This window comes from Muntiacus reevesi, chromosome 2, assembly GCF_963930625.1.
Source record: "Muntiacus reevesi chromosome 2, mMunRee1.1, whole genome shotgun sequence".
Taxonomy (NCBI): domain Eukaryota; kingdom Metazoa; phylum Chordata; class Mammalia; order Artiodactyla; family Cervidae; genus Muntiacus; species Muntiacus reevesi.
The window spans coordinates 211,978,737-211,997,612 of NC_089250.1; the positions used below are offsets into that span (position 1 = coordinate 211,978,737).

The 18,876-nt window shown below is 48.2% G+C and overlaps 1 protein-coding gene across 2 annotated transcripts in view; it reads right to left on the reverse strand.

The window, feature by feature from the left end:
* Positions 1 to 1,348: 1,348 nt before the first annotated feature.
* Positions 1,349 to 18,876, reverse strand: part of HIP1 (huntingtin interacting protein 1) — a 135,011-nt gene continuing 117,483 nt past the window's right edge. For both annotated transcript variants that reach the window (XM_065924845.1, XM_065924844.1), the window contains exons 20-32: positions 17,832 to 17,918; positions 17,524 to 17,631; positions 17,303 to 17,439; positions 14,525 to 14,635; positions 13,233 to 13,291; positions 12,595 to 12,688; positions 10,126 to 10,226; positions 9,758 to 9,863; positions 8,412 to 8,535; positions 7,885 to 7,946; positions 5,897 to 6,005; positions 5,099 to 5,178; positions 1,349 to 4,749 (exon numbers count right to left, since the gene is read on the reverse strand). In XM_065924845.1, the coding sequence (XP_065780917.1) occupies positions 5,126 to 5,178; positions 5,897 to 6,005; positions 7,885 to 7,946; positions 8,412 to 8,535; positions 9,758 to 9,863; positions 10,126 to 10,226; positions 12,595 to 12,688; positions 13,233 to 13,291; positions 14,525 to 14,635; positions 17,303 to 17,439; positions 17,524 to 17,631; positions 17,832 to 17,918 (1,151 nt within the window). In that variant the 3' untranslated portion in view covers positions 1,349 to 4,749; positions 5,099 to 5,125. The remainder of the gene's footprint in view (positions 4,750 to 5,098; positions 5,179 to 5,896; positions 6,006 to 7,884; positions 7,947 to 8,411; positions 8,536 to 9,757; positions 9,864 to 10,125; positions 10,227 to 12,594; positions 12,689 to 13,232; positions 13,292 to 14,524; positions 14,636 to 17,302; positions 17,440 to 17,523; positions 17,632 to 17,831; positions 17,919 to 18,876) is intronic.

Sequence of the window (18,876 nt, forward strand, 5' to 3'; positions counted from 1 at the left end):
GCCTCACTGGCTTTATTTTTTAATTTTTGGCCACACCGTGTGGCCACCAGCATGCGAATGCTGCAAAAATGCGGCCAAAACCACGAAACAAAATGCATTCATAGGCAAGGGTGCCTCTGTATTTACCCAGATCATCTTCCACTCTGTGACGTGTACCACTTTCCTCCTGTTATCCTGATTCTTTGCCCTCCTGTCCCATGGACAGAGGAGCCCAGCAGGCTACAGTCCATGGAGTCGCCAAGAGTTGGACACGACAGATTGACTAAACACAAAAACCACTTGCTTCCTTCTCTCTGTTCTTGATGAATTGTTTTGTGCAATTCTCCTCCTTGCCAACCCCAGGTCCTCCCCACCTTCCTCCCCCCCGGTAGGTCCCCTTGGCTTAACACGCTGGCAGCATTAAGTTACAGACAGGAAAGTCATCATGCAGCCTGTCCCATTCTGTCAGCTCCCTCTATAAATCCTCTGGTAGCTGTGACTGGCTTGCTCTCAATCCCCTTATGACTCACAGCTCTAGTCCTGAGCAGAATTCATCCCATGCAATTTTAAGATGGAAGATGATTTTCATGGGTTTAGGATGGACAGGGGTTTCCTAGGTGGTGCTAGTGGTAAAGAATTTGCCTGCCAGTGCAGGAGATGAGGATCGAGTTTGATCCCTGGGTTGGGAAGATGCCCTGGAATAGGAAGTGGTACTCCACTCTAGTATTCTTACCTGGGAAATTTCATGGGCAGAAGAGCCTGAACATACCTATCCTAGGATGAAGAAGAAAATATCCATAGCTTGAGACCCTGGATTTCAGGCAGAGACCTGGTCTTCCAAATAAATCCCAATACTATATTGCACACTTGATGCTCTCTGACCATTCCCAAGAAAAAGAGATCATGCAGAGGATGGAAAAGTTCTACAGGGTGTGAATTAATGTTTCTTTTCTCTAAAGTAGCAAAGGAAGACTTCCCTGGTGATCCAATGGTTAAGAATCTGCCTGTCAATGCAGGGGACACAGGTTTGATCCTTGGTCTGGGAAGATTCCACATACTATGGGGCAACAAAGCCAGTGTGCCGTAACTACTAAAGCCCATGTACTCTAGAGCCTGTGCTCTGCAATCAGAAGCCATTGCATTGAGAAGCCTGCGCACTGCAATTAGAGAAAAGCCCCTGCTTGCTGTAACTGGAGAAAGCCCACGGGCAGCAATAAAGACCCAGCACAGCCAATAAATAAATAAAGTAGCAAAGGAAATGTGATAGTTGCACGCTTCAGTGAACCTTGGGATATGAATGGAGGCTTTTCATTGGAATTCCAGATCTCAAAACCAGTTTGGTTGGTCAGTTATCATCAATACTCTCCACTGCCACGTTGAAGTATTTATTGAAAAATTGAAAACACAGATGCAATGTATTATACAAAGAAAAGTCTTAATACCCATAATAAAAGTACTGCTGGAAGGAAACAAAGCCAGTGGCTACCTGCCCTGGGAAGGTAGGCACTCAGTGAAAAATGAAATTCATTGGTAGGAACTAGTCTAATGGAAAATTAGGGGAAAAGGTTAAAAACAGAAGAAAAAAACAAACCCAACCCCACCCCTGCAAACCTAAACGTGACAGAGTTTGTTGTAAGTTTGAGACAAGTGCGTTATCACCAAGATTTCTCCGAACCCTCCTCGGACTGTCCCCATGAGTAGTAATCAGCTTAATTTAGGGCCTTCAAACCTGAGGTAGTTGAGGGTCACCTGAAAGACATGTCTAGAAATCACCTACTCTCAGAATCGGACCCAACGATGTTTGACCAATTGTTTCATGTTGCTTTGGCTCCTGGGGTAGGAGATTGAGTCACCACTCTGGGTTGTTGACCCCGTGTTTGGTCTGGACCTGGGAGACGTGAGCAGCAGACAGCTGGCCCGGTTTGCTGAGTTGGTGGCTGGCAGGCCCGAGGTGGTGGTTTTCTTTGCGACAGGCAGTGTGGTCTCTGGAGGACCGAGGGTGGCAGAGAGAGGCAAAGCCGGTCTAGGTGGAAGGCCAATGCCAGGACCAAAGGCTTTCATCGGCGGGAAGGATTTCCAGAGACGTGGAAAGGTGGCAGAAGGTAGCAAGAACTTCACCACTCATTAAAGACCAAGGTAAGTGGAGCCAGGAGACCCCTCTACACTAAGGAGCTGGCCAAGAAGCAGGCACCAGCCAGGTGTGAGCTCAGAACCAGCTCCTTAGCAAGAGGCAGAAACAAATCAACCAGACTGAATGACACGTGCTTGTGACCCCCACGGTACCTGGTGTAAAGCCTGTTGTCCGCCTTGGCAGCTCAGACACTTCCAAGAAAGGATGCTCTGGGCAGTGGTTCTTCCAGCCACTGGGTTAGGGATCCCGTGGGCAGCAGAATTAGCAAACAATCTAAACTCCATGCTCAGGAGTTTAACCCCACAAAAGCAGGTCTTTTGATTTTTTCTTTTCCTTATCAGGTACACTCATACCCTAACTCTAGAGATGAGACACTGTGTTATACAATTAAGGTAATGGACACGGCTCTATTTCATTAGTGCTAAGCCATTTCCTTGTTGTTGTCCTCCCTTGCTGTGACCCACTTTCACTGACCCATGAGACTCCAGTCACGAATGATACTCAGTGACTAAAAGGCTGTGAGGTCCATTTTTAGCCCTAGGATGTGATTAATGGTTTAATCAAGGTGTTTCACAACCAGAATAACACGCTCATTTTTAGAACAGCCAAGGTACGACATTCTGATTTCAGCTGGAGAACAGGCTAGCTTCTAACTCAAGTGATCATGAAAGTAATTATACCAATTCTGACATATATTTCTTCATGGGAGACAGAACTAGCCTGTGTTCCTGTTTAAGTACTTCCATAATTGTTTTATTACTCTGGAAACACTCGTGCAAGTTTTAAAAATTACTGTGGCTTCTTTTTAGAGGGAGGGTCATTTAGAGAAGCCTAACTTGGCTCAATACACTAGATTTTCTCCTCCTTGGTAATTTGGAGCACAATCATCTGAATGGCTGGGATGCTAAAAGCAAGGACCAGCCACCTTTGGAAATGCTGACCCACACTGAGAACACACCAATCGGCTTAACTGGTACAGCGGGGCCAAGGATGCTACATACATATCATTCCATTTGAGCCTTGGATGGAAAAATATCCATAGCCGAGCACAAGCAGCAGTCAATGTAAGACCGGTCAGTTTCTACAGCTGCTGCCTCTTTAGCCCAGTTTGGAGAGCACACACCTGAGTCTCATAATCTGAGCTAATGGGAGGCAGCTCTTCGGGTGCCCGACTGAGAAAATGCAGAGAGGGAGTTGGCGGTGGGCAGGTAGGAAGGAGAGTGGATTCACAGTGATCAAACGGGGGTCTCACAACCTGTCACGTAGCTGCACTTAGCTACGGTCCTTGGGGACAGGTCCTGGGACGTGCTTGTTGGCTACTATCTATGAGCTGCTACAGATAAATGAAGGAAGACATCGTCTGTCCAAGATGGGAAGGTCACTTAAACACCGGGGTCCATCTGGAGGTGAAGAAGTGCTGGCAGGCTGCCCATCTCCAGGACACCGTTCACGCGCCCTCCTTCTTCTAATTCATCCTCCTCCTTCATTCTGTCCGCAAGGCAGTGAGGGCCCGGGACGTGTGGTTGGAAGGAGTCGGAGCCAGGGGTCCCCCCCGCCCGCCTTCTCGTTTTCTCTGACCCAGATTCTCTGAGAACTTTCTTGCTTCGAGATTCAAACTGTTAACAGACCAGATCTTGACCTTGTTTCTGCCTCTTGAAGAGAGAAGTCCCAGGGCAGCGATGCACGCCTTGCCATACTCACACCTGAAATCTCAGCTGCTGCCAGCATTTTCTTTGTAGGTTGTGGTTGCTGCTGCTGCTGCTAATGGAGGTTAGTCATAAATATTCAAGGTACCAAACCAAGCCCAGGGTTCTTTCCTGTTGGGAGCAAGGTGGCCTGATCTTCTGGGTCTATTGATTAGGTAGAACATGGAACTATCTCCTTGAGATTCAAGAGGATGCCAAGGCAGAAAGGGACTGGAAACCCCTCACATGTTCCCCCTTAGGGCCCTGCCTGTGTCTGAAGGGAGGTGCCAACTCGAGGGACCATGGGACATTCCTTTGGGGGCAGGGGGCAGGAAGTGTGGCAACTCTCACTGGCTGGGTTCAAGCATGGGGTAAAGGTTTTTCAGCCCAGTCACGGGGAGTTTCTAAGATGGGTGGGACTCCTGAAGACCTGGGCTGTATGCATCCTTCCTCTCCCTCTCTCTGTCATCCCCTTCCCTTGTGAAGGTGGGCAGAGGCTTTCGGCTGGGCTCCAGCTTTAGAAGGCAAGGCACTCGCTCTCCTTCCGCTTGACCCCGGGGAGTGGCCTTGGTGGACCCACACTCGTTCAGCAGGACACTCGGCTCGGGGGCTGGCGGGGAGCACCACGGCGAAGCCTGGTCAGCACCGTCGCTGTGAGCTGCTGTGGTTAGGGGGCCTGCGATAGCCCAGGGCTTCAGGAGTGGTCCCCTGGGAGAGTTGGCTATGTGAGTAGAACTTGGGGAGAAAAAAGAAAAAAATACAACCCAGCCAACCACCATAAGAAGCAGTGGGAATCCATGGAACTGCCAAAAGAAGGGACACAGCCTTGGCATTCTCTGCCAGGACACTTCTGCTCTGCTTCCGACTCTGCGCAGACTCAGGGTCGGGTCCCGGTTTGGAATCCATCAGCCCTCCGGTGCTCACAAGTTTGTGCAAATGATGAAACGGAAAAGACTGAAAGGAAGACAGAAGAGAAAAGGCGTAAGATCTTTCCTCTCCAGCTCAGCAGCGCCCCCACCTCCCACCAACAAGGACATCAGATGTTTGGGGGTAAAGCAGGACTTTCCAGGAAGGAGGTCCCCTCTGTTGGGGTGGCCCTAGTCCCTCCTCCTCTGGGGGAGGGGCTGTGACAGAACCCAGATCATGGGCTGGAACACAGAGGGTGTCCCTGTGGAAGGAATCTTTGGAAGGCCAAGGTGGGCCTGGGGTGGACCCCCAGGGTCTGACCCATGACTGGGGGCAGAGTGCACGCGCGCGCACACACACACACACACACACGCATCGATGGGCAGCAAGGATTTACACTCTGACATGTGGGGCATCGGTGTGACTATTCTTTTTCGGTTTTCGCTTCTTGCAGTGTAGATGGTGGTGCTTCGGTTCCTAAAAGACAAGTTATTTCCATTTCAGTGTTTTATACACGCGTGCATTCATCTAAACAACCACCACGGGTGCCAAGTTGGGCTCAAACACATGTGATTGTAACTGCATCTCCCAGGTCACGTGTCCAGGGAGGCATCTTTGGTGGGTTCCCAGAGTCGGCGAGCCCAACAAGAATCACCATCTTGGTTGCGATCAAGTTGGCCTCTTTGGCCGTATAGAAAAGCAGTCTGCCCAGATTCTGGGTAACCAGGAGTTCCCGGGCTGGTGGACCAAGCCTTCTTCCACTCTACCCTGTTTCTAGCTCCTGACCCCTTTCGATTTCTCTCATTGGTTCTAGGCAGCCGGAAGCTTGGAACTCACTAACCCTGTCTGCTGGGTCTTCACCAATCACTATTCATCCATTCACTACTCAATTGCATGCTGGCCCAAAACAAAACTCCTGGGGGAGAAAACCAGGTTAACTAAGTCTGAAAGGAAATAGTGGTGACTGAGTGGCCACCAGTCAACGTTTAGGTTTTAAAAGGTGACTACAAAAGCTTTCTGTCCACCACAGTCTACCCCAGTTTGGGGCTCTCAGGCCACTCAACACTAGAGACAGGGAGGCTCTGAGAGTGCAGGGAGGAGGGAGAAGTTCCTGGTTCAGCTTTCCTGAAGGGGAAAGACCCTCATCACAGCCTCCCCCACCCCCACGGGCTGTGCGGTCCCCCGCCAGGCTCACCTTCCTCCCAGCCCTCGGCAACCCCAGCCAGCTCATAGTGCTTTTTCCGAAGCTCTCCCAGTTTCTGACGCTCCTTCTGCAGTTCATTTTCCAGCTCCAGCACCCTAACCTGTGGGGAAAGTTGGTCTTTTCTTTGAGCAGGGATCTGAGAATGGTCTCACATCGATTAATCCCTTTCCTCTGTGGTCTGGGACTTCTTCTCTGTTATGCCTGCTGTTTCCATAGCTCAACCAGTCCTCAATTCCACTCTTGTCTCTGCTCTGATTTCTCCACCCTCTGGTTCATCCATCTAACCCACAGTCTTTCTCACTGGGATCCTTCGTGGAAAATGAATGATGCTTTATGACCAATGCTTAAATGAGAGAAGAGCTTATCTCATATTCCTCTGATAAATCACTAACTAAAAACATACTGAATGTGTGTGAAAGTTGCTCAGTCATGTCCGACTCTTTGCGACCCCATGAGCTGTAGCCTGCCACACTCCTCTGTCTGTGGAATTTTCCGGGCACAATTACTGGAGTGGGTTGCCATTTCCCCCTCCAGGGGATCTTCCCAGACGAGGGATTGAACCTACGACTCCAGGTCTCCTGCATTGCAGGCAGATTCTTTACTGCTGAGCAACCCTTGGCTATTAAAAAAAAAATCTTGCCATTTGCAACAAACGGATGGATCTAGAAGGTCTTATAAGTGATATAAGTCAGCTAGAGAAAGAAAAACACTGTATAATCTCTCCTGTATGAGGAATCTAAAAAACAAAACAACATGAAAAGAGACTCACAGATACAGAGAACAGTAGTTGCAAGAATGAAGGGGGGCAGAAATAAGTGACGGTATTAAGAGGTACAAACCTCCAGTCATAAAATAAGTCATAGGGATGCAATATAGAGCATAGAGAATATGGTCAATATTATTGTAATAACTTGTATGGAGACAAATGGTTACTAGACTTATGTTGATCATTTCATGGTAACATGCAAACATCAAATCACTATGTATACACCTGAAACTAACATAACGTTGTCCATCAACTCTACCTCAATATATAACAACAGAAAGAAATGGGGAAGAAAAAAAAAAGGACAACTCTAATGTTAAGTCTATCTGTATGATATATTCTAATCCAGTTACAACTCGTTTTTCAATCCCAGTTCCCTATAAGTCCAGGAAGAAACCAAATACAACAGTTCTGGTCTCTTTGAGGTACTGGTATAACTTAGGGTTATTACTGTGCAGGAAAAGGTATAATCTCACTAAAGGAAGGGTTGGTTCTTGGTTATTCCCTCTCATTAACTTTAGGAAATTTTTTTTTAATTGGAGTATAATTGTTTTACAATGTTTATTCGTTTCTGCTGTACAATGAAGTGAATCAGCTATATGTATATACATGTGTGTGTGTGTGTATATATAATAATATGTCTCCCCCTCTGCTTGGACCTCCTCCCTTCCCCCAATCCTACTCCGCTAGGTCATCACAGAGCCCTGTATACCATCACATCCCTATGCTCAACAGCTTCCCACTAGCTCTTAAATTCACACATGGTAGTGTATATATATGGGCTTCCCCGGGGGCTCAGCAGTAAGGAACTCGCCTGCCAACGCAGGAGATACGGGTTCAATCCCTGGGTTGGGAAGCTCCCCAGAGAAGGAAATGGCAATCCACTCCAGTATTCCTGCCTGGAGAAACCCATGGACAGAGGAGCCTGGTGGGCTACAGTCCATGGAGTCGCAAAGAGTCGGACACAGCTTAGCAACTAAACAACAAGTGTGTATATGTCAATGCTACACGCCTAAAATTCTGATCTTTCCTAATCACCTATCTCCACCTCCACTGTTTTCTTCCAGCATCATTTATGTTCATTCTTGGGGTGATATGTATAGCTGTATTCATTTCTCCCACGAGTCTCTCTCTGACTTCTCCCCATGGAAATAATATTTGGGGTCAGTGTCACAGGCGACAGTCTGATTCAACTTACTGACGGAGTTCCTACCTGGGAATCCATCTCCTGCCGTTTGATCTGGGTCAGTGTAATGCTTGAGAAGTCCATGCTGTCTGCAAGAATGGAAAAAGGAGGGTCTTGCTGAATGATACTCCGGCTGACACTTACTTGAGAAGTGGCCGATGCCAATGTTCTGCTGAAATGCTTGGTTTGTCATTTACCAACAGATGCATGGATGTAAGGAAAGAAGGAAGACAGGGTAACCAGGATCAGAGCCGCACCTCCCCTCCCCTAACAGACAATCATGCCTGGGGCGGGTGGGGGGGGGGGGTGGTCATTTCTCTGAATTCAGAGGAATGACTCAATGGAAAAACTAGCTAACGCCTGTCCATATAGTGCTATAAATAGCATGCCCATGGGGTGTCTCAACTTACAAGAAAATAAGTTGGAATGTACAAAGACGAAAAAGAAAAACGAGAGAGAATTTGGAAGCCGGCCTGTGGGAAATTGGGATGCTGGAGAAGAATGTATCCACCCACACATGATGGAGAAGAAAAGCTCGGCTTCTGAGAGCCTACCTGTGTCCTCGATCTGTGATTTGCCGGAAATGGTTGAGGCCACAACCTCGGCGGTGGCCTGGTTTACAGCCCGAGAGGCCTGCAGCAGCTGGGCCAGGTTTGGGCTGTTCTTATCAGCTTTCACCTGCCAGGACCAAGCAGACTTAGGGTCACACAACAGTCAACTGATGGCTCTTGACAAATATATGCACTCTGCCGTAGCCACCCATGAACTTCTGAAAAATCACTCCCTATGGGGGCAACCACTGGCATCACTCTCTAGTACTAAAAATCATTTCTGGCTTATTTGTCTGGTGGCCTTGAACTCTAACTTAACCAGTTTTTGAAAAATTTATGTTTAATTGAAGGATAATTACAATATTGCGATGCTTTCTGCCATACATCAACATGAATCAGCCATACGTATACACATGGCTGTACACCTTAAAACCTCCCTCCCCCCTCTCTTAAACCCCCCTCCTATCTCTCCCCCCATCCCACCTCTCTAGGTTGTCACAGAGCACTGGCTTTGGGTTCCCTGTGTCATGTAGCAAATTCCTACTGGCTATCTACATGTAGCAATGTATGTGTTTCAGTGGTACTCTCTCAAATCATCCCACCTTCTCTCTCCCCTCTATTTTGATAAAGCATTCCAGTTGTGAAAACCAATTTGGGACAATAAACATGGAGAGTAAAAGAACACTCCCTGGGGAACTATACAACCCATGGAAGGATGTTGGTGACAAGCTTTGTGTTGGGATTAGTTGGGGCAATGGTTCAAACCTAGAGCCTTTTGAAGACAGGCAGACATTGGTTGTGGAACCTCAGAGCCAAGCCAGGGAACCAGCTAACTGGGCCAGCATTGTCCTTATTTGAGCGCTCCTTGAATGCATGGTTGCTCAGGGTAGGCATGGCTGGACCCTTAAAGGCCATTTGCAATAAAAGTGAGGAAACCAAGAGGAGTGCATGTGGACAGCGAGGTAGAGGGGCTCCCTGCTGAACGAAGGCTTTTAGGAGACCCCTGGAGGCAGAATTTTAATTTGAGACTCAACCTACCTGGATGCTGGATAAACCGTCTGTTCTTGGGGCCAGTGTCACAATTTGGGTTTCTAACCTACCCAGACCTTACAGTGTCCTGGGGCAGCTGTTTCCAACCTTTTTCGCACCAGGGACCGGTTTCATGGTAGACAATTTTTCCATGGACCAGGGTGGGGGTTGGTGGGGTGGTAGTTTCAGGGATGTTTCAAGCACATCATGTTTACTGTGCACTTTATTATTGTTACATCAGCTCCACCTCAGATCATCAGGAATTCGATCCGGACGCTGGGGACCCCTCTCCCTCGTGGGGAGCCCATCACAGATCCTACCTTGGAGGCGGCTACAAGCTGGGCGGTGCTAGCAGCAATTTCACGTGAACACACCATGAGCTCCTCGAATTTCCCTCGGCCTTGTACCACCATATCAGCTGCGTCTCTTGAGAGTCAGGAGACCAGATGGGTTATGAAACTGACAGCTGTAACCCCTCTGTTCTCACTGAGACTACTTCCATCACCTTGGCAGACCGGGAACCCAGCCTGCCTGCCCCACTCCTGTGATGCCCCAGGAGACCCAGACTCCTTTCTAAACTTTCAGCAATCCATTTCTAGGGGCCAGATTTTTCCCCTGAGTTGGTCCCTGGGGTGGATCACTGGAATGGGGGTGAAGGTGAGGAGCCCTGGATCAGACAGATACTTACACCAGGACAGTGGCTCCCCAGCCCACAGCTTTGGCGGCTGAGATTAGTCCTTCCGTCCATCGAGAATTCTTGGCATAAAACTCTTTAGGGGATGCTGTACCCTGGGGAAGAGAAAAATAATAACAGTGATCTTTTATTGTGTGCCCTCTACCTGCCAGGTACTTTTTATATGTATTATCCCATGCAGTCTTCACAGTAACTCTGAGGGGGTGAACATTCTTATTCCCATTTTACAGATGAGAAAGCGAAGCTTCAGAGAGGCAAAAATACTTTCACTTAGGATACACAGAAAATAAATGGAAACAAATCCTAGGCTTTTCTGACTCCAAAGTTGATAGCATTTCCATTACATCCCAATATCTCTATCTTGTATACATAAGAAAATATATACTGGGACTTCCCTCTTGGTCCAATGGTTAAGACTTTGCCTTCCAAACGGCATGCAGGTTCAAACCCTGCTCTGGAAGCTAAGACCCCACATGCCTTGTGGCCAGAAAACCAAAACTTAAATCGGAAGCAATACTGTAACAAATTCAATAAAGACTTCGTAAGTGGTCCACATTAAAAAAAAAAAGTACTATTCACATACAAATAACTTATTTTAGGGGAGTCTAGTTGCTATTCGTGATTTGCCGGAAGAGGGCAGTGAGTACACAGTCAGTGATTAAAAAAAAATTTCTGGGGCTTCCCTGGTGGTCCGGTGGCTAAGATTCCACGCTCCCAATGCAAGGAGCCCAGGTTCGCTCCCCAGTTGGAGAACTAGATCCCATATGCCGCAACTAAGACCCAGTGCAGCCAAGTGAATAGATATTATAAACAAAATTATTTATGAGGGATCAGAGGAGTGGGAATTCGAGGAAGGCAGTCAAAGGTACTAGGGACGTAATGTACAACATGATAAATATAGTGAACATATAGCTATGTATTATGTATGAAAGCTACTAAGAGTAAATCAGAGCTTCCCTAGTGGCTCAGATGGTAAAGAATCTGCCTGCAATACAGGAGACCTGGGTTTGATCCCGGGACTGGGACGATCCGCTGGAGAAGACCCCCTGAATACTGGCAACCCATTCCTGTATTCATGCCTGGAGAATCCAGTGGACAGAGGAGCATGGCATGCTACAGTCCATGGGGTGGCAAAGAGTCACATGTGACTGAGCGACTAACACTTTCACTTTACTTTCAAGAACAGATCCTAACAATTCTCATCACAAGGAAAAAAAAGCTTTTCTCAGTTTCTCTCATTCTGCATCTATAAGAGATGATGGCTGTTCACTAAACTTCCTGTGATAATCACTTCATGTGTGTAAGTCAAACAATTACTCTGTACACAGCATCATACATCAATTATATCTGAATAAAACTGAAAGAAAAAAAAATTCCAACTTGGAATTCCTGTTGGAATACCCAACAGCCCGAGAATCTACCGGTACTCCTAGATCAGTCCTTGTTCTCTTTTAGGGGCAGAAAACTATGGTGCTAGTGGTAAAGAATCTGCCTGCCAAACCAGGAGACACAGGAGACCTGGGTTTGATCCCTGGGTTGGGAAGACCCCCTTGAGTAGGAAATGGCAACCCACTCCAGTATTCTTGCCTGGAAAATCCCATGGACAGAGGAGCCTGGCAGGCTACACAGTCCATGGGGCCATAAAGAGTCAAACACAGCTGAGCACGCACATACACAAAATCACCTCTCAGACTGATAAAAAGCACTACCAAACCAGATGTGGCTTTGTTCCTTATACGACTGTTTTCAGGCTCATAACCCACTCCCTGGACCACTGTCTCCTGAGCAGCAGCTGCCCACAGGGATATGAGAAAGGAAAAGAGAGAGTGATGATGCCAGCAAAGGAATGAGAAACTTGAAGTGACGCTGTCAACAAGTGACGGAGGGAGAGTCTGTCTGAATCACCCAGTAAACTGCTGCTAGCAAGACAGGGCAGGGACCTCCCTGGTGGGGTCCAGTGATTAGGACTCCGAGCTTCCACTGCAGGGGGCTGCAGGTTCGATCTCTGGTCAGGGAACTAAATCCCATTTGCCATGCTGCACAGCCAAAAAAAAAAAAGAAGAGAGAGAGGCACGGCAGAGCCTACAGTGGAAAGTTGGCACCAGGCTGGTGCTTCTGACTTGCCCAGTTTCTAAAGTCCTCACTTCCTCCTCTGGGGGCTCAGACGTGCACACTGTTTTTCCCCAGCAGGTTCCAGTGACATCGGCTGGAGTGAATGAGCCTGCCGCCGGAGGCTCTGGCTCACTGCCCTCAGGGGACCTGGCTGTGCCCAGCTTCCTTCCATGGCATCTGCTGACATCCATGGAGTGGCAGCTGTACCCTCAGCTGGACACACATGGCTGGACAGCACACACCGAGACCTAGCTGAGGGTGTAGGGAGTAGACTCAGCCTCTCAGCGAGCTGGGATTCAGTGACCAGTGTAACCAACGTCTGCCCTGCCCAGGGCCCTCACCCACGCCTACCCGGCCACTCTCCACTATCTCTCTCTGCAGCTCCTTCGAGGCCACGACCAGGATCTGAATGGCCTGCATTAGGCTGGTACAGGAACCAAGGATTCTGCAAAAGAGCAAGAACAACAACAACAAAGTCAAGGGTGCAAAGCAGAGATCCATGACAATGCCAAAGCCTGTTCTCGCTTTCCTGCCTAAACAGAGGCAAACCTGGAGGCGGGGAAAGAAGGCAGAGAATATTCTGGAGGTGAAGCCCTGAAGGAAAGGTGGGTGAGAGAGGACACTGGCATGGGGATCGTCTCCATAAGGAACAGAACAGTGGTGACTCCTGGGGTTCCTTTCCCCTGCAATACAACAGCTGTATCGTGGTATTACTAATAATACTGATACTGGGGCTTCCCTGGTGGTCCAGTGGTTGAGACTCCGCACTTTCAATGCTGGGGACACAGGTTTGATCCCTGGTCCAGGAACTAGGATCCCACATGCCAAGGGGTGTGGTACGGCCAAAAAATAATCATACCGATACGGACAACTCCATAGACTTGGCCGTTCCCCATGGCAGCTTTAATGTTCTACTCTAATCGGTATGAGCCAAGGCAGGACAAGATGGATCCTCATCACCCAGGTGCAACCACGCCGCTCAAACTGACCTTTCGTTCACCTCCAATTTGACTCCTGTGTCTCCAGCTCGGGATTTGCTGAGCATCTCCTATTCAAAAAGAAGCAGGGTTTCTGAATACATCACAGAGACTGAGTACCCACTGGCGTCCTGTTACATCTTGGGTCCAACATCCCGCAGATGCCGAGAAACCCAGCAGTGCCCACCCACGTCCTTGTGAGGGTCAGGAAAACAACTCAGAGCTCTAAACTACTCAGTGGGAGGCAGCTGGCGCGACCTATGGCCTGGGAGTGTCTTAACAGCCTGGGACTGTGCTGATGGGCACAGAATTCTGAGAAGTGTGGCACCATGCCAACAGGGGCAGCTGCATCGAGTCCTTGAGGCAGGTCCTCCTACCAAGGCGGACAGCCTGAGTCTTTCACCAGAGGACCTGTCCAAGGTGCCTGCTCAGTTTTTCCCGGAGACAACAGCTACTGCTGATCTACTGAGCACCTGCCACTGAGCCACCTGTGCATTATCACACCGAACTGTTTACAACAGCGGTCCCCAACCTTTTGGGCACCAGGGACCGATTTTGTGGAAGGTAATTTTCCCATGGACCAGCCGTGGGGAGGGGGCGGTGGTGGTGGTGGTTTCAGGATGATTCAAGGGCATTACATTCACTGTGCACTTTATTTCTAATCTAATGCCACTGCTGATCTGATAGGAGGTACCTGACTGTGGCCTGGAGGTTGGGGACCCCTGCTTCCTCCCTTTGAGGGAGGAACTAGTGTCATCACCATCATACAGAGATGGAATCTGAATCTCAGCAAGGTTAACTAACTTACTGGAAACCATACAACTAGCAAGTGATCAGTCTGGAACTTGAGGTTGGATGGCCTGACACCAAAGTATGTGATCCTTACAGAAACTGCTCATCTTCCCTTGGCTAGAACTTTCTGTTTCTCAGAGACCCTAGGGGGTTTGGGTCTTGGTTTGTTTTCTAGAGGACTTTGCAGAGAAGGGGGCTTTCCTGGTGGCTCAGAATCTGCCTGCAATGCAGGAGACCTGGGTTTGATCCCTAGGTCAGGAAAATCCCCTGGAGAAGGGAATGGCTACCCACTCCAGTGTTCTTGCCTGGAGAATCCCATGGACAGAGGAGCCTGGTGGGCTATAGTCCATGGGGTCATAAAGAGTCAGACACACAGAGGTGACCTAGCATGCATGCACGCAGGCACATGGGGGCTCTGCAGAGAATGACTGAGATACACCCAACAGGCAATGCTGAAGACGGGTAACAGTTGCAAAGCATCACTTTAGACAATCTCACAGACACTCCCATACCTCTATTCTGGCCGTAGCGGCTTCAATGGCAGCGGAAGTGGCAGCCATCTCCTTGTCCACCAGGTCCCCCAGTTCCTCCTGTTTGATGTCCAGGCCTCTGGGCAGGAGATCCTGTGAATAGCATCACAAACGCTGAGACCACCCTCACACTTCCTCTGTATCCTCCCGTGGCAGACCGGTAAACCTCACATGACAGAAGGTACGAGGGCCCCGCCACATAACACTTCTGCAAGCCAGGGAGGGGGCTTGTCTGGAATTCTCTCTACCGCGTGAGCTCTGCAACCCCACGCTCCTCCCACCTCTATGCTCACTCAGAACCTACCTCCTTCCAAAAGGTCATCTCCACTGACCCCCACAAGGCCACTCAGTTGTAGCTGCTCAGACCCTGACCCCACCCAAAGTAGCATTGATTGAATTTGCTGCTTGGGAGGTACTTCAAAAACATCTTCAAATGGGGATGATGTCTTCCAACCAGACAATCTGTCCCTTATTTAACTTTGCTTCCAGGGCAATCATACGAGGCAGTTACTACTTCTGTCCTATAGATGGGAAGCCAGGGCTCAGAAAGGTCAAATGTCTTGACCACAGTAACTGCTAACAGATGGAGAAGCAGGGATCTAAACTCTGGTCTGATGGCAAAGCCTATGATCTTTAGAAACAGTAAGTGTTATACACACAAGAGTATAAAATAGATATGAGTGGGTCAAGAATATGACGACCCATATTATCCACCACCCAAACTTAAGGAAGAACTTAAGAAACATCCTCAACACTTTGAAATCTCCTGTATATCCTGCCCTGATTCGATCTGCCTTCCTTTCTACTTTCCATGTAAAGACAAACAATTCAGAAGAATAAGTACCATGTCCTTGTTTGGTTTGTTTTTAAAATCCCTATGAATGTATCTTTAAACAATATAATACTGATTCTGCATGTTTTGGAGAAGGAAATGGCAATCCACTCTAGTATTACTGCCTGGAGAATCCCATGGACAGAATAGCCTGATGGGCTGTAGTCCATGAGGTTGCAAAGAGTTAGATATGGCTGTAGAACTAAAGATTGCATGTTTTGGTCTTTATTTAAAAGGAACCATACTGCAAGTGAAAGAGAAGAGTGAAAAAGTTGGCTTAAAGCTCAACATTCAGAAATCTAAGATCATGGCATCCAGTCCATCACTTCATGGGAAATAGATGGGAAAACAGTGGTTGACTTTATTTTGGGGGGCTCCAAAATCACTACAGATGGTGATTATAGCCATGAAATTAAAAGACGCTTACTCCTTGGAAGGAAAGTTATGACCAACCTAGACAGCATATTAAAAAGCAGAGACAATACTTTGTCCACAAAGGTCCATCTAGTCAAGGCTATGATTTTTCCAGTAGTCATGTATGAACGTGAGAGTTGGACTACAAAGAAAGCTGAGTGCTTTCTTAAAGATTTGATAAAGATTTTAAAGGACTAATGCTTTTGAACTGTGGTGTTAGAGAAGACTCTTGAGAGTCCCTTGGACTGCAAGATCCAACCAGTCCATCCTAAAGGAGATGAGTCCTGGGTGTTCACTGGAAGGACTGATGTTGAAGTTGAAACTCCAATATTTTGGCCACCTGATGTGAAGAGCTGACTCATTTGAAAACACCTTGATGCTGGGAAAGGGCAGAAGGAGAAGGGGACAACAGAGGATGAGATGGTTGGATGGCATCACCGACTCAATGGACATGGATTTGGGTGGACTCTGGGAGTTGGTGATGGACAGGGAGGCCTGGCATGCTGTGGCTCATGGGGTCACAAAGAGTCAGACATGACTGAGTGACTCAACTGATACTGCAAGTATTTTTCTATGATTTACTTTTTCAATTGGCATTCTGTGTGGAAGATTCACTCTATGACCTAGTAATTCTATTCCTGGGTTTATATAGAAACTCTTAGGTGTGTGTATGAGGAGATATATAAAAGAATGATCATAGTGTGGGACATCTCTGGTGGGCCAGTGGTTCAGAATCCGCCCGCTTGATTCCTAATCTGGGAAGATCCCACATGCTGTGGGGCAACAAAGCCCGTGTACCACAACTATTGAGCCCATGAGCTCCCACTACTAAAGCCCACGTGCCCTAGACCCCGTGTTCCAAAACACGAGATGCTACTGCAATGACAAGCTCATGTACTGCAACTAGAGAGTAGCCCCTGCTTACTAACAGACCCAGTGTGGTCACAAACAAATAATAAGTTTTTTAAAAATTAAAAAAAATCCTATGACTATGTCACTCTCTAGAAAGAAAGGTTAGCAGCTTCTCATTCACCATGGTCATTCTTCATCCACAAATTTCAGGTTCTCCATCTCACTGCCCCCTTCTCCCTCATAGGAATCTGCCTTCCCCAAGTGATCGCTCCCTTTTAAGCTGTTTTGCTCTCTCTCGTATACATATTCAATAAATTCAACATTTGCTGGGTGTTAACCACTCAGTGAGTGAATAAATATAGTCTTCATTTCAGGTGTTACCTGTCCAACCAGATAAAAACTCTTGAAAACAGGAAATAGTGCTCATTCGTCTTTGACACTGCTGTGCACAGTGACGATCACACAGCAGACTCTCCATTAACAGCCAGTGACTTAGGTAGAACTGCAAAGTCAATCAGGCGGTCGGGTTTTATAGTCCTCTTACTTTAAATCAAGTTTCAAGTGCAGAAAGAACTGGCTTAGAACATCACTGATTCCCAAGGAAGCCCCCAGCCCTCACTCCAAGAACTACCTTCTGCAGGAATAAATAACACTGATCATACTTCGCTAATGGCCGTGATCCTGGTGAGGCAGCTCCTCATGGCTGTGCTGTCCGCATTCTCAAAGATTCTTTCTTCCTCCAGAAAAGACAGATAGGTGAGGGTCTCCTTGCCGTACTGCTTACAGGCCTCGATCAGAGCTGCAGAGGCAAGGCGACAGAGACTTTCAAAGGTCCCCCTGGCTCCCTGTGCGTTTGGGGCGGCCCCTCCCCTCCGGTACTCACAGTCGGCTGACTCCGGCGGGGCTCTAAGGCAGGTGGCGCTGCCGTGAACGATGGTGTCACTGGTCAGGTGGGCCAGAAGTGTTACCGAGTGAAGGAGCCCACTGATATCTGCAGGAGTTGAAAGGGAACTTTCTCAGTCCTGCTGGAGGGTGTCACTCCTGTCCCTCCTTCCTCCCTACTTTGCAAGATGGACACACACACTCCTTTTCTGGGGGTGAAGGAACCGATCATCATTGCTATGTTCCAACGTTTCTGAACGTCACCTGGCTGTTGCTGGCAATGTACCCTCCTTATCCTCCAGCTCTTACCTTCCGGGCATGCCAGGTACTGGCTCCAGCATTTTTCCAGCTGCTCAATGCAGCTGGAAGTGGAGTTGACCTTGGACAGCAGGTGATCTGTGAGAGGGAAGACAGGGCGAAGTCAGAGCCATAGTCACAGCTCGCTTCATCCCCATTAGTTAATCTGCCTCATGGATGACCTTGGGGCGGGTGGGTGGGCGGGGAGGCGTGTTGCCCTGCAGGAGCTGCCCTGAGAGTGGGGAGGGAGGAGAGGTCATTGGCTATGCTGATACGTCATTCTCTAATTGTAGCTTCAAAGGCTCTGCTTTGGAGTTATCTGGTCCTTTAGCCAAGAACCACGGCAACCACACCACGGCCTCGTTTCCGTCCCTCATTTCCTATCACTGCCAATTGAATCTAACCCAGGCCTTCCTGTTAAGTCTTTCGAGGCCCTAAGCATTGGTCTATATAGGAAAAGAATCTTAAAAAAAATGTTTAAAGGGTGTATGTGTAACTGATTCACTCTGCTGTCCACCTGAAACTTCGTGTTCGATCACTAAGTCATGTCCAACTCTTTGCAATCCCAGGGTCTGCAGCCCGCCAAGCTCCTCTGTCCATAGGATTTTCCAGCCAAGAATACTGGAATGGATTACCATTTCCTCCTCCAGGGTGTCTTCCCGACCCACAGATCAAACCCATGTTTCTTAACGGTCCCTGCAGTGGCAGATGGGTTCCTTACCACTAGCGCCACCTGGGAAGCCCACACTCAACATTGTTAATCAACTATACTTCAATTAAACAACAAAAAAAGGCTCTTGGATTCTCATTCCTCTTGAGTTCAGAGCCCTGGTTCTGTGGGGCTAACCTCTGCCTACAACACAGTCATTCCCACTGCTGCGCCTTTGTGCTCTGATCCACAGAGGCTGCATCGCGTAAGAGGTTAAGTGCAGGTTCGCTGGTCTCCCTGCACAGGTATTGCAGCCCCTGGTTCTAGCACTTCTGGCTGTGTTATCAGGTCCCTTGCACCTGCTTCATCACCGGACAAAGGAGGGTTAACAGTACATCCCCCGGCATC